Raw genomic sequence first — 22,977 nt, 5'->3', positions numbered from 1 at the left:
CCCCACTGCTATAGGACCCCCTCTTGGGGTCTCCCCATGACAAACCCAAAAGAAGGGTTGTCCCACCTCCCACCTTCCCTCTCCTGCCAGTGGGGTGGCCGCAGGGCTGCTGTGGGAATGAGAGCTACAGGCATGGAGCCCATTGGGCCATGATGGTGCAAAGTGGAACAGGGGTCCCAGCACGCCCCTGCCTGAGGGCCTGAACAGACCCCAGCGTTGTGCCCCCCATACTGATTTCAGGCAGAGCAGTTTCTTTTTTTAACTACATCACAGACTCGGCACCCACAGTTCCCAGTTTGCTTGAAGAAAACAAGTTGATGGCTAGGTCTTCATGTGGCTAAATGAAGTTTGAAATCCATGGAATCTGGTCGGGTTCCCTCAAAGGCCCCCCTGAGGGAAGTGCTTCCGTCAAGGATATGGGACCGGTTGAAGGCACAGCTGTCCTACCCGCTGCAGGTTCCTGCTCTTCCAACCCCCTTTCCAGTCGCCGGAGCAGAGGGGCCAGCACAGGGGAGGCAGGTACATTGCAGGAGAAGCAGGGAGAGGACACGCCTGCCACCGGGCAGGTTTGTGGGGACTTGAAACCAAACACTCAATTTCATATAGAAAGCAAACTCTTGATGTGATAGGGAATGCACGCGACAAGGGTGCACAGGGGAAAACGGGAGGTAAAATGCCACTTGGAGCTGATGTCTGACCGTTACCGGAATGGGCAGTAGCTGGGGGTCTTTTGATAAGAGACTAAAACACAGGGGTTGTTTGGGGGTTTGTAGGACAGCTGCTCTTTCTTGGAAGGACACAGGAGCCAAAGGAAGGGGTTGCTTATTCATTCCTTAAGGGAGTGTATCCTGTGGGCTGTCTACAGGCCGGGCCCAGGCTGGGTGCCCAGGTCAGGGATGAGTCAGACACAGACTCTGCCCTCAGGAGGACCCAGGGCCCCTGGCCTAGCAGTGGAGGGGGCAGGAGAGTGAGGGAAGGGGGCAGCCCTCTGCTGGAGCTAGGAGAAGGTCCCACGCAGATCACAGTAAGCACTGTTTTGAGGCTCAGCTATCTCAATCTCGATGCGGGTTCCTAGGTGATGCCCCCTCCACCGCTCCAGGACAGCAACCCACAGGACCCATCTCCCTCCAGGTCATCTAGGAACCCCACCCTGACTGCTCTCCCCAAAGCCTGCTCCCTGCCCACAGGGAGAGACTTATGGGGTTTGCTTCATGACCCCTGACCCCTTCTCAGCCTTAGCAGAGGCCCTGGCCCAGAGAAAATGCTCCATAAATGTTGTTGGATGAGTGAATGATTGTAAGAGGATGCCATTGCTTAAGTCTGGCTGAGGTGACATCATTGTGATTATCATGCTCCGGGGGCAGGAGAAGACTGGGTCGTGAGAGGCAGTGTCAAGGGTGTTGGGGAATGTACTCAGATACCAATTTCTGTGTGAAAGGTGGAGGCATCCAGAAATCAGCTGGGTGGGAGGGGACACCCTTGCAGGGCTGATTCCTAGAGAGGAACTGCAGAGCTGTGTCGTCTCAGGAAGGCGAGAACACAGTGAGGCAGCTCCCAGACTAGAAGGATGGCCTCCCGCCCTCAGAGGCTCCCGGTAGATAGGAATGATGCCGCAGGCATAGCAGCCAGGAGAATGGGGTGCAGAAGCCCAGCTGACCAAAGAAAGTGGAGTGGCTGGGGCTGGAGTGGGGAGCATGTTTAGACGAGCCTGGCAGGATGGGAGGGGTGGCAGGGGTGCTCACAGGGCCCGGCAGGTAGGGGAGGGGCCTCCATCCTCCAGGAGAAGCCACGGAGAGCCAGGAAGACAGCAGGTGCAATGGCCATGGTGGCCAGCAGAGCCATGGGGGCCAGGGAGGGGCATCACCCAGAAAACTGCATCCAGACTCCAGATGGCTTAGCCTCACAACCCTGTGCACTCAAGGACATCTGTTTGCATAGTTTGGGGCTCCCTTTGCTTAGAGGCAGGGAACAGACCAGCTCTGGCCTTGGCCTGACAGCTGGCCCTAGAGCTGGGGAAGGGAGGCAGGCTTCCCCGCATGGGCGGGGCTCACCTTGAAGAGCTGGACGCCGATGCAGGCGAACATGAACTGCAGGAGGGTGGTGACCAGGACGATGTTCCCGATGGTGCGGATGGCCACAAACACGCACTGCACCACGTGCTGCAGAGGGAGACCGGGTCGGCACCATTCCACGCTTGCTATCCCTTGTTGCCTCCCAGCTAGGTGGAGGCAGAGAGACGTTCCTGGGGGCCACAGGGCTGCCCAGCCTCCTCCTCCTCCCCCGACTCCCGTTTGGCAAAGGGGATAGAACACACACTGGGCTGAGGTTTCTAGCGTCAGGCCCTTGCAGCCCCTCTTCCCTGCTCCTGGGGTCCTGCACACGCCCTCTCACCTTCAGCCCTTTGGCTCTGTTGATGGCCCGGAGGGGTCTGAGCACCCTCAGCACCCTCAGGATTTTCACCACGGAGATGGCGCTGGACCTGGGGGAGGGCAGCCGAGGGGTGGGGACTGAGGGCAGCCAGCTCTGGCCTGGCCTAGACAACCCCCCCCCATCTGCCTCCTCTCCGCCTGGAAGCCCTCCCACCGTTCCCCACCCTCCCGTAGGCTGCCCGTGTGCTCTGCCCCAGGGTAAAGCCGCCTCCTGCTAACGGTGAGGGACTCCTCCCCCGCTGGCTACAGGGCTCTGTTTCTCCCATCAGACTGGGGCCCCCCCAAGGTAGGAGCTGTGCTCCCCGCGGCGTAGCTGGAGGACTGCCTTCTCCTTGCCGCATCCCCTCCTACTTTCCAGGACACTGCTCTGCTCGCTGAGTGTGGTCCCTTCAGTCCAGTTGGTGACACCTCCGGGGGCCCTGGACCCCCATCCCCGGCCCTGAGAATCCCTCCCCTTGCAGCTTGGGGCCCACCAGCATGCAGTGGGTGGGGCTCCACTCCAAGGAGGGGAGCCCCCCTCCCCGGGCCGACCCCTGCCCCTGGCTCACTCAAGTCCCATTGAGATGAGGGACACGGCCACCACCAGCAGGTCCAGGATGTTGAAGTAGTTGCGGCAGAAGGAGCCCTTGTGCAGGAAGGCGCCGTAGGTCGTCATCTGGGGGCAGAGGCAGCATCCTGGGTGGGGGCGGGCGGGCTTGGGAACAGGCCTGTCCCCACAAAGAAGGGCTTCTCGAGGCAAGAGCCACCTGTGTGCTCACAAGGCACTCGCTGAGGCAAATAGCTGCCACGGGTCTCTGTCCTTCACTCCACTCCTTGCTGCGTCCTCAGGGCTGTTTCTCCCATTCTCTGCTCCCAGTTCTGGAAACAGGACTTTTCACGGGCAGCTATGCCACACTTGGCTCTCTGAGCTCATCTCTCTGCTCAGAGGCCATAGGGCGCCCCAGTCTCCTGTTCCCTGGGGCCACAGAGTGGGGACGCCCAGGCCCATTTTCCCCTGCACAACATGATGAAATGCCTATTGCTCCTCCCCAGAAGGCTTCTTCAGAAGCCGCCTCCGCCCTGAGGATTGCTGAGTCGGGCTGAACAACCTGGCGAGGACCGGAAGACCTCCACCAGGCCCCTGACCCCTCCTGCCCCCGTTGCCCCACCTTTCGCTGGTCTCTCAGCTTCTTTCCTGTGCTCTGTGATAATCTCCCAGGCCCTTTGCACCAACACGTTATACCCTTGAAGTCTGATGAGCACGAAGCCTTTCCAGGCATTGAAGGTGATTTCATTTCAACTCGCCTTCCTGACTTCTGAAGCCAGGCCTCCCGTGTGTTCTGTGCTATGTCCCAGTCCAAAGGGACCACTTTCTCCTCTCTGAGCACATCCCAAACACCTTCTCACAATGCATGTGCTGTTGTTCTGTCTTCCCGGACTGGCCCTGCTATCTCTCTCTAATGAAGTCCTGTCCAACCTCAAGGTCTAACTCTAATGCCACCACCTCCAGGAAGCCCTCTGGGACCTCAGGCAAGCCACCATCCCTCTGCTCAACTCCTTTAGTATTCAAGGGCCCTGATATAAGGAACTGTTCTGAATTCATATTGCAGCCTGCTCTGGGCTCTTCTTCCTGCAAAGCCCCCCTCTCCCCTCCTCAGTCATGAAGGTGAAGACTGGGGCTAGTGGGTCTCAGTCACAGATGGGCCCTCCCTCTGCCTCCCGCACCCTCTACGGCGGTGATGGTGATGGCGCGAACTCCGTGTGTCCACCTGAGACTGGGAGAGCAGTGATGTGCTATGGGTAAGGAGGGGGAGGGCCATGATAGGGCAGAGCTGCCCGAAACCCACCCAGGGCGGGGGTCCCTTCTCTGGGGACTCCCGGAGAGACCATGTGTCACAAAGATCTAGGAACAAATCACAGCTCCCTGGGTCTATTCTTAGGCTAACTGTGCCTTCCCTCTGGGGGAAAAATGCCCAGGGTTTCATAGAGATGGGTTGTGCTCACTGAGAGGTGCCTAGGGGTACACAGCTGCAGGTTGGTTGTACTTCATGTCCCCACCTGGCCACCTGCTCACCTGCTTGCCCAGCTTACGAGCAACAACCCCATCTGCTCTCCTGGGTCTGGTGAGTCCTTCCCTGATGTTCTCCACTTTCCTCTTGCTTTTCCCTGCAACCCAGCCTCTGAGTGAGTGCAGCATGTGTAAGTTGGAGCCACATCGGGTCTGGTTTCCTGGCCTGTAGACACTGCTCACCCAGGCTGTCCTACAGACTTCACTCACCTTGAGGACAATCTCCACAGTGAAGACAGAGGTGAACGCGATGTCAAAATACCCAAGGATCTGGTGACAGCGTAGAGGGGACAGAAGTCAATGAGAGGAAGGGCCGAACAATGATATCATTATTATCTTCAACACCATCACCACCACCACCACCATCATTGCCATTACCATCACCACCATTACCACAGTCATCATCACTATCACCGTCACCACCACCACCACCACCATCACACCATCACAGCCACCACTACATCATCACCATAGCCACTGGCATTACCATCATCACCACCACCACCACCACCACCATCACCACCACCATCATCATCGCCATTACCATCACCACCACCACCATCATCATCACCGTCACCATCACCATCACCACCACCACCATCATTGTCATTACCATCACCACCATTACCAGTCATCATCACTATCACCATCACCACCACCACCACCATCATCACTACCACCATCATCATCGCTGTCACCATCATCATCGCTGTCACCATTATCATCACTGTCACCATCACCACCATCACCATCACCACCACCACCATCATTGCCATTACCATCGCCACCATTACCACAGCCATCATCACTATCACCATCACCACCACCACCACCACCATCATTGCCATTACCATCACCACCATTACCACAGTCATCATCACTATCACCATCACCACCACAACCACCATCATCACCACCACCATCTTCGCTGTCACCATCATCATCGCCATCACCATCACCATCGCTGTCACCATCACCACCATCACCATCATAATCACCACCACCATTACCATTATCACCACCACCACCACCATCACTACCACCACTGTCATCACCATCACCACTACCACCACGACAACCACCATTACCACCATCACCATCATCATTAAAACTCGGCCTCAAGAGCCTGTCTGTGCTGCATGCTGTGACAACAGTGTTCAGGAGTGGTTTGGGCAGTCTTGACCCTCCTGGGACTTAAACTCTAAGAGACTCTGATGCCTACGGCCGCGTAGAGCCTACATTGAACTCTGAGCACCAGAGTGAAGCGTGCGGGTGGCTGAGGCCTGGGGTGGGGAGGGGTGCTGCGCTGACAGAAAGCAGGGGTCCACCATCACCTGATTCCTCACAGACTCGGCCCGGATGGGGTCCTCAGCGGCCAGTGCAGCACTGCTGAGCAGGATGAAGAGCAGGATGAAGTTGGTGAACCAGGTAGCATTGACAATACGATGACACAAGACACGGATCCTGTTGGGGGGACGGCAAGGGGGTCAGGAGAGCTGTGAGCTCTCGGGCCCTCAGGCCTCTCCAGCCTCTGTCTGGCAGAGAGACACTGGAAGCCTCCCTCCCGGGTCAGTGGAGAAGGATGGCCTACATCTGAACAGTCCTCTGGCTGGACACGCGGGGCCCCCACCCCTCATTCGGTTCCTGCAGCCTCAGTCCCCTCTCCCAACCAAACCCCTTCCCCCAATACTCCTCCACCACCCTGTGGTTTTGAGCCAAACGAATGGGGCAGGCTGATCTCCAACCGTGAAGCAGACAGATGAAACTCTGTGGCGACTACAGTCTATGCATATTTTAAAGGTGTAAAACTGTGAAGCCAGTAAGAACTACAGCTTCACCTGGTTCCCATCCCCTTGTCCTGTCTAAATTTGCCCTCAGAAAGGAACCAAAATATACAAAATATACACCGCTTAGGTGTAAGTAACTGCTAAGGTTTCAAGCACTACTTCTCCCAGAGATACTAGCATTTTAAACAGGGCACAAGATCTTAAGTTAAGGGAGTCAGTTTCTCACGGTTTAATTGTAAGCCCAGAGAATGAGGAGAAAGGGGTCTTTTCAGAGCAGAAACCAGCCCTTTTTGAGCACCCCATCAGTCACCCGGCACAGCAGCCAAGGGGCCACCCACTTGTTGGTGGGGCTGAAGATGAAGAAGGAGCTGGCTTCTGGAATGGGTACTGCCTTCTCTTTTAGCTGCAGCTCAGCCAGGGGGCGTGGTCGGGGGCTCACGGGGATCTCAGGCTCATCTTCTTCATCATCGCCTGTGGGGAGGGGAGAGAGAGAAATCAGGGGCATGTTTACATACTTTACTGCTCCCCAGGCTTCTGTGCTCTGAATGCAACCATGAATCCCCAGCAACCAGAAAGTGAGGGTGGTAGCAGGTCAAAGGAGGCCACAAGGATGTCAGCAGAGTCCAGCCCAGGCATCTCCCTTTCCCCTCAGGGAATAGGTTTGAACTGTCAGGGAAAACTGTCAGTCCCAGAACCCTCCTGAAGTGGGGCCAGGAGCAAAGTCAAGGAGCCTTGCTGTTTCATCTTCTGTCTCAGGGCTGGACTCACACCATCTCAAATGCTCGCAGCTGGGAAGTAGAGAGGGGACCCTGCTTCAGATGAGACCTGAGGTGTGATCCAGGCTCTGCCCCTAACTTGCTGAGCCAACTAGGCAAGTCACTGTCCTTCTTGGGCTTCAGCTTCCCAATCTGTGAAATTGATTAGGGGCAGGAGGCCTGTGGAAATAAATAGACTCTGAGTTCCTCTCCTGGGCTAGGATTCTAAAAATAATCATTTCAGAAAGGAACTGCCAGCATGAAAAAAAAAATCAATATTCCTTGAGCTTCAGCCAGTCGCCAGTACCGAGGCAGATACCGGGGTGGGAGGGGTAGAGGAGGAAGAGACGGACCCTCTAGGTTTATTGGTAGGTCTCATGGCCTCGTGAGACAGCTGACTACCTGAGCTCCCCAGCTGGGGAGAAGAGAGAGGTGAGGATCCAGTGATCAAACTGGAAGGCACTGTCAAAAGTCGGGGTGCCCCTCATTGTGCAGGTCTTGCCCAGTCTCTTATTGCCCTCACCCCACAGTCACCTCATCCCTACCTCTACTGGCCCCCTGACAGAGCCCCTTGGGGAAGCCCAGAAAGAGCCACTATATTCTGCTCTCTCCACTCGATTCTGCTCTCCGCACAGGCTCTCAGCTTCACCACCCTTTCTCCTTCCTCACGACGAGTGTCCTAATGTGACACTTCCCATCTTGCCCTGGCTGCCAAGGACCCCGAAACACATCTTATGCTTAATGGAAGAAACTGTTAATTCTTAGAGTTAGTATATTTGCTTTCTTTTTTCCCTTGTCTATGCCCATTTTGTTAATTTCATTGTACATATATTTTGTCCTAAGCGTAAGCCATTTCAAATGGTCTTTGGAAAGAAGCAGGATAAACATATTCAACCCCCTTGGTGAGAACTCTCTTCCAACTGCCCACCCCACATCCCCTCGACCCTCTACCCTCCCCCTTCTTTCTAACCCTTTTCCCTTTCCTTAACCTCCCATTTCCTGGGTCAGCCATTTTCCCCGGCACACCAGCCATGCTCATCTGCTAGGTCATGGAACAGCCTGAGATGAATTATTTTAAAACCCAAATATTCATTTCTAGCAGACATTTGAAGAAATATTATTGAAGAAATATTATTAGTCCTGTCTCTATCAGTTCCATGCTCCCCACACATTCACTTTGCAAAATCCTTTCATGTGTTCATTCATTCTATTTATTGAGTGCCTACTAGGGTGCCATTTGGAGCACAAAAAGTCCCCCCTGGAGCTTAAGAGTCACTGGGGCAAACAGATGCTAATCAGCCAATTCCACAAATAACCGTGTAATTGCACCAGTGACCCTGTGTTCTGAGGACCCGTGAGTGAGCTAAGAGAGAACCTCAGAGCCCTGGGGCTTTCAGGCCTCTTCCACGTGGCTCTTTCACATGAACCCAGCCTGGTTCTGCTCTTCCCAAGGTGTTCTCTCCTTGGCACAGATGAATGGTTTTCTGCGGCAGCCATGGTTATTTGCATTTGCGAGACGTTCATAGTTTATCTGTGGCTGTGTATTACACTCCTGCCCACCCCACCCTTGTCTCCTTCATTTTGATTTTCCCACAGTGCAAGTCAAGATTCTATTTATTCATGTGTCAGTCTAGCCCCCAGCTCTGCCGGACACTGGGGGGGGTGGCGAGGAACCTGTCCATCTCCTACCCCACACAGACAGACATGTCCTCGTCTGTGGTCTGCTTTGTGTGGCCAGAATGGAAAACTTGAAAACGGAGTCCTCAGCACTGAAGTACATAATGGGCACTCAACAATACTAGCTGAATTAAATGAAAATAGAATGTGTGGGGTTTTCGATCGTGTGTATTGTAGGGAGAGACAGGCTGGCAGATGGCTTACATGTGTGACTAGGTCAGAAGGGATGTCTCTGTGTCGTGATCCCCTCATGGAAGTGTCCAGGTAGGGGACATGCAAGAGATTGCCCCTGGAGAGAAATCAGCCCCAGGATACACCCCCAACAGTCCCAGGACCCTCACCTGGGAAGTCAGCCGAAGGGTAGGGATCCTTCACTTCATTGACATTAGATTCAAATTCATCGATTTTCAGCTGTAGGAAGGAATACAATGAAGATGACGAAAGCCAACCTGCAGTTTCCACTTACTGAGCATTTACTGGAGGGTCAGTGTAGGCATTAGCTCAATCCTCCCTGCAGCCTGGGGGGTAGGGAATATTAGGATCATTCCCTCTTTACAAATGAGAAGCCAGGCCCAGAATGGTCAGATGAGTTGCCAAGACCTCAGCCTGTCTGAGCCTTTGCATGGCACACCCGGTTTAGTTCTCTGGGGCCCATCTCCCCAACCTTCTGACCTCTGCTTCCTCAGCTTCCAGAAGGGTTGAGCAGAGCAAGGCTGGAGCAAGCAGGAAGTGGTGGGAATCCTGTCTGGGTCTCACAATGGAACAGGGGGTGTCAAGTGGGGTGGGGGACACCCTGACTGGGGTGGGAAGCTGGGACTCTGAGGAAGCCTGGTTCCCAGACTGGGGCATCTGTCCCTCTCAGTACAAAGGCTTCCTTGTGGGAGTGTAGTCACTGACTTTCTCTCTAGTAGAGTGGAGACAGATGCCCTCACCTAGCTGATAACCAAGCAGACAGCCCCTCTCCACCTCCCTACCCACCCACCAGCACCCTAAGTCATGGGGGTGACCCAGAGGACTTGCAGAGTTCCTCCCCATCCTCCCTCTGAAAATACCCCACACGATATGCTCACCTTGGCCGTGGTAGGGATGCCCTCACCCTTGGGTTTCTGTTCCACCTTCTTGGCCATCACTGATTTCTCCTCCTCTGACTTGTCGGGGAGACCCCTGAGTTAAAGCACCAAGGAAGCCCACAGTGGAAGCCCAACCAGACAGTTCTCGGGGATTTGCTTAGTCTGATGGCACCCTCAGGGGGATCCCGCACCAAGGGCTCAGGGGGCTCTGTGGAGGATGGGACAGTGTAGGCTGCCAAAAGGGAAGGGTTATAGGCCTGGGCAAGTCTGTGATGAGAGGGCATGATGCCCAGCTTGGGCCCGTGGCTAAATATGGCTCACTGGTCAGCCACACTCAGTGTTCATTGATGGGTAAATGGGTGGAAAGTGGCTTTGCACCTGGTTCATAAAGAATTCACAGTGTGGGAGCATGGTTTGGTCCAAGGTGGGGCTCAACCATTGCTGGTCTTTCTCTCTTTCTCTTCCCAGCCTGCCTCCCAGGAATGGGCATACCATTCCTGCAGGCACAGGCACTGGAGGAAGCAGGCCTTTGTCTAGAACCACTCAGTATGGTTCTCCAGCCCACAGCATCTGCGCCACCTGGGAGCTTGTTAGAAATGCAGACCATCAACCCCACCCCAGACTTCCTGAATCAGAATCAGTATTTTAACAAGATCCCCAGGTGATTCATTTGCAATTGGAGTTTGAGAAACACTGTCTGGGAGACCTGTCCCGCTGTTACTCCTAGAGGAAAGTCTCAGGCTCTGGAGAGTTACACGACAAACTCATAGACGGAGAGAATTGTAACAGACCCGAGAAGCCAACCACCACTTCACATTTGACACACCCCCCGGCTCAGCAGAGGGAAGGGACTGCTTTCAAGAAGCACAGTGACTCAGTGGCAGGGCCAGCTGAATTCCTAGAACTCCCCACCAGGGTCCCCTGGTCCAATCCGCCTGGCTCTGCTGTCACATTTCCTGAGGCCACCTCCAATTCTGCACCCAGGGACACCCCTCATAGGACATCAGCCAACCCTAGACGTGCTGGTTGCAGAAGACTGCCCCCCTGGGGCAGGGGTCATCGTGGCACAACCCCTGCTCATCAGGCTCCAAGGAGCCACCTGTGCAGAGCTGGGAGACCACCGCCAAGCACGCCACATCCCTCCCTGCTGGGGATGCAGCACTCACTTGGACATCTTCCTGCGCTTTCTCTCCTCAGCCTTGGCCTTCTGGGCAGAAGTCAGGCTCTCAGCCTCAGCCAGGTTGTCCACAGCAATGGCCAGGAAGACATTGAGCAGGATATCTGAGGGCATCCCGCTAAGGAGTCGGGTTGTGGATGAAAGGGAAACCTCTGGGGCCAGGATCCCACCCTGCCCAGGGGTTGGCAGGACTTAACCCCACTCCCTTGGTGGACTTATCAGAGAGCCTCTTGCCAGAATTACCACATGGGATGGCATGGACCCTAGGACATCGACGAACATCCTCAGGGAAGCCTGGCTGCACAGGGGTGCCCATGATGAGCCTTGAGGGCCCCCCCCATTTCCCATCCAGGACTGATCCCCGCTCCCACAGGGGGCTATGTGGGGAGCCAGTGAGGCACTGTCCGTGAGGATCATGCTCGGCACACATGAGCTCAAGGAACGCTAGTTCCCTCCCCATCCCCTCTACTCATAATACCAAATTCCATGCGCAGACGTCAGAACCCCCCGGGGAACTGCTGGTTCTTTCTGCCCCATCCATCTCACCTCCCATCTGCTTGCCTCATTCTTGGTCTCCTCTTCGCTCATTCCTCCCTCCCTGCCTCCCAAACCTTTGGACCAGGCTGCCCACCATCTTCATGGCCCCACAGCCAAAACTTTTCCTTCCTCCTGCGTGCTCCAGGCTCACCAGCCTCTCTGGGATGAAATCCTCCCGCCTATAACCAGTCACCTCTGTGGTCCTTGAACTTTCCCGGTGGAAGGAATTATCCTGCACTTGCTATTTGCTATGTCCTAGCCCCCCGCCCCACACCATGAGGCTGGGGGCGCCCCTCCAGCCAGAGAGCCTGCTGCCTGGCATGTGCGTGCCCTTGACCCCCCATTTTCAGACCGTCTCTCCCACCCCCTCCCTCAGCTCTTTTCTGTGCCCTCTTCCTCCCAAGGGGATACAATTGCCACAGACAAAAAGGATGATGAAATAAACACACACGAGCACCCCCGGGTAGGACGGTCCACCATAGGCCATGATCCCATTGTACATCATGGAGTTCCAGTCTTCACCTGTCAGGACCTAGGGGGACAGGGAACACAGTGGGGGGTGGCGCAGAGGGACTCGAGGGTCTTCTCTCGGGACCGCATAGCCCAAAAAGCCCCTAGACCTTTCCACTCTTCAGCCATGGCCAGGATGAAAGGTCCCAGCTCTCCCCCTAGAACCTCTTCCAATGGTCAGAAATATTACCGCTGCCCCTCCAGGGCCAAGGAGTTTGACTGTGGGGTCACCACCTCCCTGTGCTCTGTTCCTAATGCCCAGGCTTAACTGTACTGAGCCCACCCAGGCCTCCTGGCCTCCCAGCCTCCAGAACTAGTGTGAAATGTCAAGTGCCTCGTCAGACGTGATGCCCGACCAGCCACGGGGTGAACGGAAGAGAGGGTGAGGTCATCTATAAGACCAGCTGATGGCCACACACTGCCCTTCTCACTGGTACCAACAAGGTGACGTTCCTCGTGAGTGCCGGCTCCAACACAGGGGAGCGTTTCTCTGCCCTACACTGAGGAAGCTCCTCCAGGAGGCCCATGGCTCTGGAGGCCTGAGGTAAGTCACAGCCACGCTCCTTTGGTGGCTTCTAGTGAACATTAGCTGAGCCATGTCTTTGCAGTGAGAAACGGTTGGCATTTCTCCGGGGCTTTTTCAGTCTTGTTGGGGGAGAGCTCACTGTCTGTGTGCTCAGAGAGAGGAGTATGGCATGGGAGAGAAAGCAGGCCCCTGGACACCATTCAGTCAGCATCAGTGTCCCTACTATGGGCCAGCACTCTGCTAGGTACCAGGGACAGAGACAAACAGGACAAACTGGGTGTAGCTCCTAGGCTCCAGAGGGTGGAGGAGACAAATAGCAACTATCGCAATGGAGAGGAGCACAGGGGAAGACAGGGCCTGGAGAGGGACCTTGAACTCAAACCAGCAGATCCAAGAAGGCTTCCTGGAGGAGGTGATGCCCACCCTGCTCCTGAAGGACAGAAGGCGATTCAGCTTCTGCAGCACCGCCTACCTGGAAGACACTGATGAGGGCCTGCGGGAAGTTGTCGAAGTTGCTGCGCCGCACCTCCGTGTCCTCGAAGTCATACCTGCCGCCGAAGAGCTGCATGCCCAGCAGCGCGAAGATGATGATGAAGAGGAAGAGCAGCAGCAGCAGGGAGGCGATGGAGCGGATGGAGTTGAGCAGGGATGCCACCAGGTTGCTCAGAGACGTCCAATACCTGAAGGCAGAGGGTCACAGGTGGAGCGGAGCAGCACCCCCCTCCAGCGCCCCCTCCGCGGACTGCCTGAGGTCTGGCCAGGCTAGGGCAAAGGCTCAGCCTGAGGGGACACAGAGGGAAAAGGGGCAGCCTCTGGGCGGGAGGCCCCCAGACCAAAGCTGCACACCTACTCTTTCTGCCCTCCTGAGCACTTCTCGTGGTTCGTCATTTCGTATTCCTTAGTACGACTGCTGGCTACCTTCCGGTCACACCACCAGAAATGTAGACCCCATGAGAGTAAGGACCACGTCTCTCCCGTGCCACCCCTGCACCCCCTGTGCCTAGCACAGTCCCCAGCTCAGGCGGGTGCCCAGTAAACCCTGGGAAACCAATGAGCGCATCTCTGCTCCCTCACCACGCTCCCTCCCTCCTTATTCATTCTGCCTCCTCATTTCCATCGCCTTTCCCCACTTCTCCTTTCCTCTCATCTTCCTCTCCTTCCTCCCTCTCCCACGCTCTTTCCTCCCTCCTCTCCACGCCCCCCTGCATCCCTGCCCTGCCACAAGATGGTAAGAGATAAGGAGGAAAAAGTAAAGGAATTAGGTCAAAAGGGGAAAGTCATTTCTTTCAAGGAGGGAGGCAAGTCCTGGGCAAGAGGCCACATGTGAACTTGCCCAGACCCCAGACCCCAGACCCCAGGGAACAAACCCGTGTGGACCAGACCAGGCACGCTGTCCGCTTGGGCCCCCCCGCCCCGGGAGCCGCGACTGCCCACCGCCCAGTGCTCACTTGGTGATCTTGAAGATCCTAAGGAGGCGGATGCAGCGCAGCACGGAGATGCCCAGGGGGCTCATGGCACCCGATTCCACGAGCAGGATCTCCAGGATGCCGCTGCACACCACGAAGCAGTCGAAGCGGTTGAAGATGGACATGAAGTACTGGCGCAGTCCCAGCCCGTACATCTTCATCAGCATCTCGATGGTGAAGAGGGCCAGCAGCACTCGGTTGGCCACGTCTGCAGGGTGGGCGGCCCAGCCTCAGCGTTGCTCTCTCTCTTTCTCTCTCCCTCCCTGCCCTGCCTCCAGGCCTCTGCCTTGGCCGAGCCCTCCGCCCCAAACACCCTCACCATGTTTCCAAAACATCATCCCTTTTCCACTCTCAAAATCCATAAAACCTGGCAAATGTTTGCCCTTTGAAGGGACGCTGACGTAAATTTCTCAAACGCTAAACCATACCACGTTTAACTCAAGTTGAGTCTTACTACTTTTAATTTCACTTAAGTTAATTAAGCTCCGCCACACTCTCATTACTGTACACGTCCTTCTCTCCTGCTGGAGGAGGGGGCCCTCCACCTGTCCAAAGCCAACCTGTCCACCCCCCAACCCCCACCTCACAAAATCCACTGTCGATCCCTTTTCTTTCCTGTGTGTTTAACTTCTTTCAACTGGATTCTCCCATCACCATTTTTAAATGCCCAAGTCTCTCCCATTTTCCCCATAGCTCCTGCCCTAGCTCTGTCCTCCCTATCACCGCCAAACTTCCAGAGAGTTATCTACTTGGATCCCTTCACTTCTGCCCACCCTGCCCTGCCCTATTTGCTCTCTAACTCATACCTAACTGGGTCCACCTGATCACATCACCAACAAACTCTCAGGCTTACCAATGACTTCCAGGTCGCTAAATCCAATGGGCATTTTAACCTTCATTTTTTCCTGACCTCCCAGAAGCCCTGGGCACAGTTGCCCAGCCTTGCTTTTTCAAATGTTCTCTTTCCTTAGCTTCTGTGACCCCATATCCCTCTGGATTTCTTCTGCTTCTCCTGCTTTTCCCAAGCTTCCTCTGCAGATGCAAGTCTTTACCTAATCTTTGGAGGCTGACCTTGAGCTGTACATTTAGCATATACTATCCTCTGGTGGTCTGGTGCTGTCTTCTAAGACTGTAGCTTCAATGGCCATCCCTGCCAATGACTCCTGAATTTTATTTCTTCAACTCAGACCTCTCCATTGAGTTCCAGACCTGTTTTTCTATCTGTCTTCTTGACATTTCCACTGGGATATCTCAAAGGTACCTCAAACTCAACATGCCCAAGACTAAGTTGCTGAGTACTGCCCATCCTCCCCCACACCCAAATACACCCAGCCATTGATTGCCTTCCCCATCTCAGTAAGTGGCACTACCATCCATTTATCTGCATAGGTCAGGAACCTCAAATCTCTGACTCCTTTTGGTGGACAGTACTCACATCTTGTCCACATTTGGGCATTGACAGTGCATTGGCAATCCTTGGCAAAGTCAAGGGGATCTCGAGAAGATCGGTGGCAATGAATGTATGCATGCGTGCATCTGATCTAGTGCATTTTTTCCTAGCTCCTTCCCATAGGAAAAGACAGTCTTCGTTTCTAGTTATATTCCTTCTTTTACCTTTTTCATCACTTTAAGCACAGTGTCTTTTGTACTGTTCTACTACTTCAGGCTCCTGGGGTCGCTAACTCCTGTTGGTTGTGCTTGATAATTCTTCCTCAGGGTGGCCCTCTTCCTAATTTGGTTTGTGATTGTTTTGTTGTGAGCTCTTCTTTGGGAAACATTTTCCCTGCAGGAATTCTGTATGTCTTGGGTTGAGAAGCATCCCTAAGGGGTGGCTTGTGTTTGATTCTGCTGGGCACCACCGGGGTTTCACTTGCCTGTGACTAGTTTTTTATGTTACTATCTTAGCTTAGGATCCCTATACCATATGGAACAGTGCAAATTGGACCCCATACTTTTACAGGGCACAGATTGGGTTTCAGTTTTTCACGTGAGACATTTTTCCTTATTCCCAGAGCCTCTAGCACAGATAAACTTCCACCTTCTTTCCCTGACTCAATGCGGTGAAATTTTTGCTTCCCTCACATAGGGGCAGCTCTAGGCTCTGGCTCTATGCAGGGGGTCAGTTCTGTTCCTCACCTCACCCAGGCTGTGGGACCAGTCTCCTGTCCCTGCATGTGCATTAAGAACCCAACCGCCACCCTTTAGGGTTTAGTTCTAGGTCTAGAATGTTCCTGGAAATCAACTCATGAGCTCACTGCTCTGGCTTTCAGTGGTTTCTTCATTTCTGCCATCCAGGGATTTCCTCGCCTTTCTTTGAAATATTATTATTATGACTTAGGCAGCATTGCTATGTGTCTATAGTGGGGAGTGCGCTTAGTTTGGTCCACTATGTTGGGACTGGTCTCCCTTTTCTCTTAGTCTCTGCCTTTTTGCAGTCCAGAGCTCCACACGCAGAGGAACATCTATCACGGGGATGAGGCTGACTTGACCTCCACCAAAGCTGATCTTTCAGAAACTCCGGTCTGATCGTGTTATATTCCTGCTGACAACTTTTCATTAGTTTCCCATCGCCTGAGGCTTAAAGTCCCCACATTTTACTCAAGTATTTAAGGGCCTCTATGCACAAACACCCCTCCTGCTGCTCTCAGTCCCATATGAAGTTCTTACAGCTCCCTGAATTCTCCATACTGTTCTATATGTTCACACCTTGGCACCCCCCTGTTCCTTCTGTGGGAATACTCCCCTCCCTTTGACTGCTGGTGGGGGGGGGGCTCATCTACTTATTCTTTAAGATCGATGGAGCTCCAACATTCCTCCCCTGTTATCCTTCTCTTGCTACCTCATATTTGCCTCTATTGTTGCCCTCCCTCTATGGACTTGACATTATTCGTGAGCATCTATCTTCTCCTCTGGCTAAGAACGCTCCTGCAAGGCAAAAGCAGTATATTAATTCTCTCCGCACCTGAGTTCTTTTTCTATGCCTTACATATAGTATGCATGCAATAAATAGTTGGTGCGAGATTGCTGTTTGGGGAGTAGAATTTGAACTTGGATGCTTGGAGATCTAGATTGCTGGTAATCCTTATGTTCGGTATCCGAAATTGTAATCATCTACCCGGACGCCTGGGCTTCCCAACGAGTTGCTCTTATTGCCCCCTGGTAATGCCATAAGGAAAAAAGTACTACCAGCCTGTAATTGCTAGACAACAATGTCAATATCTGCCTGACGTCTTCTGCCAAACCTGAGGTGCTACTGGCTGGCTTTGGCCATCGCCCTCATCTGTCCTCTTCGCGGCTTCACTCTGTTGCGTCTCACCTTGCAAGTGGGTCAGCCACAGAGGCTGGGTGTGGTGCTCGGAGGCGATCGACAGGGTGTTGAGGGCAACGACCAGGATCACCAGCCAATAGAAGACCTTGGACTTGATCACATCATGGCACTTCCAGCGAAAGATGCGGTTCCACTGCCTCCAGTGGCGACTGGGAGAGGAGACACGGGAGGCTGGAGGCAAAGAGCGGCCTCACTCCGAGCGCCCACCTTTCTGGGAGCGCCTTCAGACAGACTCCAGCCAGACTTGGTCTGATGGCCCGCTCTCTCCTCCGGCCACACGGGAGACGCTGCGGGCATGAGCCGCAGGGCCAGACCGATTTAAAGTCTTGCCTCTTACTAGTGAAGTTCTTCTTGCAAAGGAGAACGATAGCGATGCCAGCCTCGGGGCGGGGGGGGGGGGGGGTAGTTAGAGATAACGCAAACAACCATGCTTAGCACAACGCCCGCCAAACAGCAGGGGCCCCACACACTTTCATTTTAATTAAAGCCCATGGTGGGGGGGAGGGCAGTTTTGCTCATGATAAAAGCAATTCTGTAATGGATTAATCATATCTGGTGTTGGTGAGGGTGTGTGGAAAGGGCACTGTCACAGTCATTGCAGCCTTTTGGAGAACAATTTGGCAGCGTTGACCAAGGTTTAAAACTATATACACTTTGACCCAGCAATTCTATTTCTAGGAAGCTGCCTGGTGGAAATGTTCATACTTATGCATGACTGTTCCTGTGGTGCTGTTTGTGTTGCCAAAACCTGCAAAGATTAATATTTTATGGCATATTCATACTGTGGTATACTTCACATCCGAAGATACACCAAACAAAGGTGTGTGAGCCATCCAGCCATGGAAAAGTCATGGAAAAGTCATGGAGGAAACTTAAAGCTCAGTCACTGAGTGAAAGAAGCCAGTCTGAAAAGGCTACATACTGTATGATTCCAAATATATGACATTCTGGAAAAGGCAGAACTATGGAAACGATAACAAGATCAGTTGTTAGTTGCTGGGTGGGGGGAGGAGGGATGAGTAGGCGGAGCACAGGATTTTTAAGGCAGTGAAAATACTCTGAATGATATTAGAATGATGAATTCATGTCATTATACATTTGCCATATGTATATATGAGAGTGTATGGCACCAGGAGTGAGCCCCAAGGTAAACCACGGCTTTCTGGTGGGGGATGTTGATTAATGGGCTGTGCATGTGTGGTGGCTGGGGGATATGAGAAATCTCTTGTACCTTCTGTTCAATTTTGCCATGAACTTAAAACTGCTCTAAAAAAAAATTAAAGTCTTAAAAAAAGACGTGTTTTAAGTTAAAAATAAGTTACTAGCTACTATGTATATCATATTCATTTATTCATCAAATATTTGGCAGTACCTCTTGGATGCCGGGCACTGTTCTAGGCTCTGTAGTGACCGTAGTTAACATAAAGAACCCTTTCATGTAAAAAAACCAAGCAAAACAAAAAACCTGGGGTGTGTGTGTGTGTGTGTGTGTGTGTGTGTAAGAGATAAAAACATAGCAAAGGTCTTGGAGGGATACACATCTGTTGCCATGGTTACCTCTTTGAAGGGCAGTGGGGACCTTCATCTTTTCTTTGATGTATTTCTCTATTGTTTGATCTTTCAAAATCACAAGTATGTATGAATTTGTGAGAGGAAGTGGCCAACCAAACAAACACATCTTCCTCTTGAGACAAAGGCCCTTGAGCCTGGAGCCAGACTCGTGGGGGAGCCAGCCTCCTTCCTGCAAAGCTCTCCGTGCTACCTCTTTGCAGCACACACCTTCCCTCTTCCCAGGCAGAGCTTTCCAGGACGAATTACCCTGCCAACGCCACTCTGATCAGAGGGTAGCAACCAAATTCTCTCCTTGCCCTCTGGCAGGCTCCCACTTTCTTCCTGAGGTAGTATATAATTAGGTCATCTGCTGAGTGCCCTCTGGTTGCACTAAGGGATGGGAATGTGACTCTAAAGCCCAGTAAATGGGGAACAGTAAGTGGGTTCTAACTCCATATCTCCAGGAGCTCTGAGGCTGGGAAGACTCTGAGGAGAAGGGTGGATACTCACGCGAACTGGATGATTTTGTTCAAGCCCTCGATTTCATACAGGCTCTCTGTGTCGGAGCCTCCTTCATCCAAAGACAGCTTCCCTGGGAACAAGAGAGAAAGAACGGACCAGTCTTCTGGGCCCCTCTGGGCTGGACACACCTAGGCTGGGCACCCTGGGAAAGGGACCATTGACCAGAGACAACGGTGACAACGGGCCCTAGGTGGGCCTGAATCCCTGTGCGCTCCCAGCCCAAGAAAGAGCCCACACCTGCAGGGGTTTGGTATGGACAGGTGGCATGGTTCTTCGTACTCCAGGGAGAAACCCGGGCACACCTGGATGCTCTCATTTCCAGGTGTAAGGCTTTAGGCAAGTCACTCACCCTCTAAGGGCCTGAGTTTTCTTACCTGCAAGATGGTAACATTATACCTGCTCCGTGGGCCTTCCAGGCTTACAGGAGGTTCCCTGACGCAGTGCTCCCTACGGGCGCTGACTGCGAGGGACAGCTCAGGGGTGGGGAGGGCATGCTGACCATGCCTTTGGGCCCGAACCTTCTCTCAAGTCCTCAACGTCCATGACCTCGCCCTGCGTGATCCAGCTCATGTAGCCCCGGAGGTCCTCCTCCAGCTGCTGCTTCTCCCGGAGCTTTTGGAAGGTTCCCCTGGACTTGGCCTTCTCCCGCTCCTTAGTGAATTCCCTGAAATGGAACAGGGGAGACAGGGGAGGGAGGAGAAAAAAGAAAGGGGGTGAAGGAGGATTGAGCTTCCTAAGGACAGAGAGAGCACATTCTGTGGCTGGGTGTGTCCCTGCCTTCTGGCCCAGGGGGTCACCTGGGGTCCAGGTGCCCTTCCAGGTGACGGAGGGGCAGGCCCTCTCATGCCCCCTCACCATCCCCTCCCACGCGGCCTGCCTTTCTCATTGCTTTCTGCTCCTCCCATCTGACATTTCACCCTACCTCGTCTTGGGGTTACCTTGGATATTAGGGGTTAATGACATGACAGCCCATTGCTCTCACAGAATCAGCCACGGATCCTCACATTTTCCATGCTGCCCTGACCTTGAAGCTACCGTGGAAACGTAATTGTGCTTACAGACCTCAGGCCTGGAGGGAAATCTCCTGAGTCTAGAAGAAACCAGCTGGCAGCACTAGAAGGAAGGGACCTGAGGGCCAGCAAGGGGTCTTCAGACCAGTAGAGGCAGCCCTTACCACTAAGCAGGGTGGAGAGAGAGGGAGACTGGAGCACAGCGACGGGCTTGTGACTTGAGCAGCTCAGCTCTCTGCACCGCCCTCCCGGGGGCAGGCCCCTGGCAGGGCCCCTGTACCTTTTCGTGCTGTGGATCGTTGGGTAGTCCCATGAAACCTATGGGTCCCTCCTCAGAATAATGTTGTAAAATACACAAAATAAAACTATCTCGTTACAAAGGAATCGATTATATTAAAATACAGTTATTGAATTATAAAGAAATTGTGATAAAGTACCACGTATGTTTCTTTATTAACTCATTAACTAGCAACATCTAGCTGCCGATCTTTATAGTTTCAAAGTAGTAATGAGTGTAGGCACTATTTGCAACATTTGTAATGTGACGTGGGGTTTCTACTGGGACAAGTCATAGCGCTAAAACCACTACTGTGGCATGTTGTCTCCATGCCTGATGAAAGGCAACATTAAACTTCAAAGAGAGTTAAAAAAAAAGAAAGACAAGTTTTTCTTATTCGAGTTCACAGAACCCCCTGAATTCTGCCTACACAATGCCTGGAGGGAAGCTTCTGGAGGGGGGTGATGGCAATGGGGAAGGGGGCAGACAGTCACTTCTCGACTGTCCACTGTGGCCGAGGTGGAGCCGTCACAGAGAGAACCTCTCTCATTAATAATGACCGTTAGTACTTAGCGCTCATTATGTGTTGGACTCTGTTCTAAGTCCTTCATATGTATTAACTCATTTAATCCTCCCAACAACGCTATGAGATTACTCCCACTTGAGAGATGTGGACTCTGAGGCACAGAGAAGTTAGGTAATTAGGCCAACGTCACACAGCCACCAAGCAGTAGTGCACGGATTTACGCTTGGAGAGTCTAGCTCCAGAGTCAGGTGCCTCACATGAAGGCTGCACTGCCTCCTAATGCCAAGCATCAGCTCAGGCACATCCAGGGGCAGGAGGCTGGGATCTTAGGGGCTTCACTCAGAGGGAGTGTGGGTGCAGAGGGACAGAGGAAGAAAGGATGGGAGAAGGCTTGAGGAGAAGGAAGAAGAATTAAAAATGAAGGGGCTCCTATGTTTATCTTCTATATCTCCCTTGCTAACCCAGGAGCATGCTCTTGACAGAAGGGATAGCGCAGGTTCTAATCCCCATTCCCTGCCCTCCTCCTCTACCCACTACTCTCCTTCTCCCTCCGGCTCTTTTTCTCCTTCCTACCCTCCTCCCCACCCCCACCCCAGCTGCCCCTTCTCCCTCCCACCCTCCACCCCTCTTCACCTCTTCTCTTCTTCCCTCTCCTCCCAGCTGCCCGTGAGCTTCCTTACCCGCTCAGGACACCCAGCACCAGGTTGAGAATGAAGAAGGATCCCAGCAGAATGAGGGTGACAAAATAGATCCAGGGCCACTCGTTCCCGATGGCATCATTGACCTGGTCCAGGCAGAGGTGTGAGTCCCGTCCACTGACCCGAGGGCTTAGGTCCCCTTCCAGACTCAGGGCTCTCATGCTCCACCTGACCCTGGGGGAGAAGGAGAGAGGCCATCTGGGCCCAGTGAGGTGACTTTCCTCCCTCTCCAAAGACCTAGGACCTGGAGTTAGAAGGACTTCTCAAAAGGAGACTCGCTGACTGTCCACTTGGCCCAGACATGGCTGACCCATTTTTCCCTCCAGCCATCCACGTCCCTGGCTGGAGTTTCTCATACACTCTCTGTCCAAGTGGTTTCTTTACAGCTAAGATTTTTCAAAGCAGAAGAAACACTAAAAAGTCTTGGCCTGAGCGTGGCCAACTTCTCACGAACAAGCTCTGTGACCCTAGACAAGTCACCTAACATCTCTGAATATTATCCCATCTGTCCATGGGGATGGTGATATGTGCTTGCCCCCACAGGCTTGTAGTAGAATCGAAATAACACATGTGACAGGCCCTTGAAATGTTTGATAATTTGCTCCCATAATATGAGCTCACAAGAACTATTCGCACTAATCCTTTCTGTTTGCAAGCATCTGACAGTTTGACAACCTTTCCTCAAAAGGCAGTGTCACATTGTGGTTAAGAGTTCTGGGATCGGAGCCAGATGGATGAGAGTTCAATTCTTGGATCTATTGCTCACTGGCTCCATAACGGCAGGCAAGTTACTGAACCTCTCTGAGCCTCAGTTTACTCATCTGTAAAGTGGGAACAATGGCTTCCACCGTTGGAGGATTAAATAAGAAATGCAACCTATCTCTGGATAACACCCAATAAATAATACACTCCAACAGGAAAACTAATATAGCATTGACCATGTTGCTGGCACTGTTGTAATTCAATTAATATGCCTAGTAACCATCATAACTACCCTATGATGTAGGTAGTATTTTTATTTTATAGACAAGGAAACTGATATCTAATAATATTTATATCAGAAAGCAGTCTTGCCCTGTGGCAA

At 53.0% G+C, this 22,977-nt stretch overlaps 1 protein-coding gene across 2 annotated transcripts in view; it reads right to left on the bottom strand.

Annotated features, from left to right (window-relative positions):
• The window catches only part of CACNA1S (calcium voltage-gated channel subunit alpha1 S), a 67,755-nt gene that overhangs the window by 22,270 nt on the left and 22,508 nt on the right, over positions 1-22,977 (bottom strand). For both annotated transcript variants that reach the window (XM_088017123.1, XM_028120206.2), the window contains exons 7-22: positions 21,876-21,979; positions 19,901-20,046; positions 19,371-19,452; positions 17,298-17,458; positions 13,964-14,189; positions 12,988-13,195; positions 11,891-12,011; positions 10,932-11,046; positions 9,766-9,859; positions 9,037-9,106; positions 6,602-6,734; positions 5,811-5,940; positions 4,687-4,746; positions 2,978-3,084; positions 2,392-2,479; positions 2,052-2,159 (exon numbers count right to left, since the gene is read on the bottom strand). In XM_088017123.1, the coding sequence (XP_087873249.1) occupies positions 2,052-2,159; positions 2,392-2,479; positions 2,978-3,084; positions 4,687-4,746; positions 5,811-5,940; positions 6,602-6,734; positions 9,037-9,106; positions 9,766-9,859; positions 10,932-11,046; positions 11,891-12,011; positions 12,988-13,195; positions 13,964-14,189; positions 17,298-17,458; positions 19,371-19,452; positions 19,901-20,046; positions 21,876-21,979 (1,953 nt within the window). The remainder of the gene's footprint in view (positions 1-2,051; positions 2,160-2,391; positions 2,480-2,977; positions 3,085-4,686; positions 4,747-5,810; positions 5,941-6,601; positions 6,735-9,036; positions 9,107-9,765; positions 9,860-10,931; positions 11,047-11,890; positions 12,012-12,987; positions 13,196-13,963; positions 14,190-17,297; positions 17,459-19,370; positions 19,453-19,900; positions 20,047-21,875; positions 21,980-22,977) is intronic.

This window comes from Eumetopias jubatus, unplaced genomic scaffold (assembly GCF_037043125.1).
Source record: "Eumetopias jubatus isolate StellerSeaLion01/CBP00866 unplaced genomic scaffold, mEumJub1_p1.0 scaffold_12, whole genome shotgun sequence".
Lineage (NCBI taxonomy): Eukaryota > Metazoa > Chordata > Mammalia > Carnivora > Otariidae > Eumetopias > Eumetopias jubatus.
This window is presented reverse-complemented; position numbering and strand designations above follow the sequence as displayed.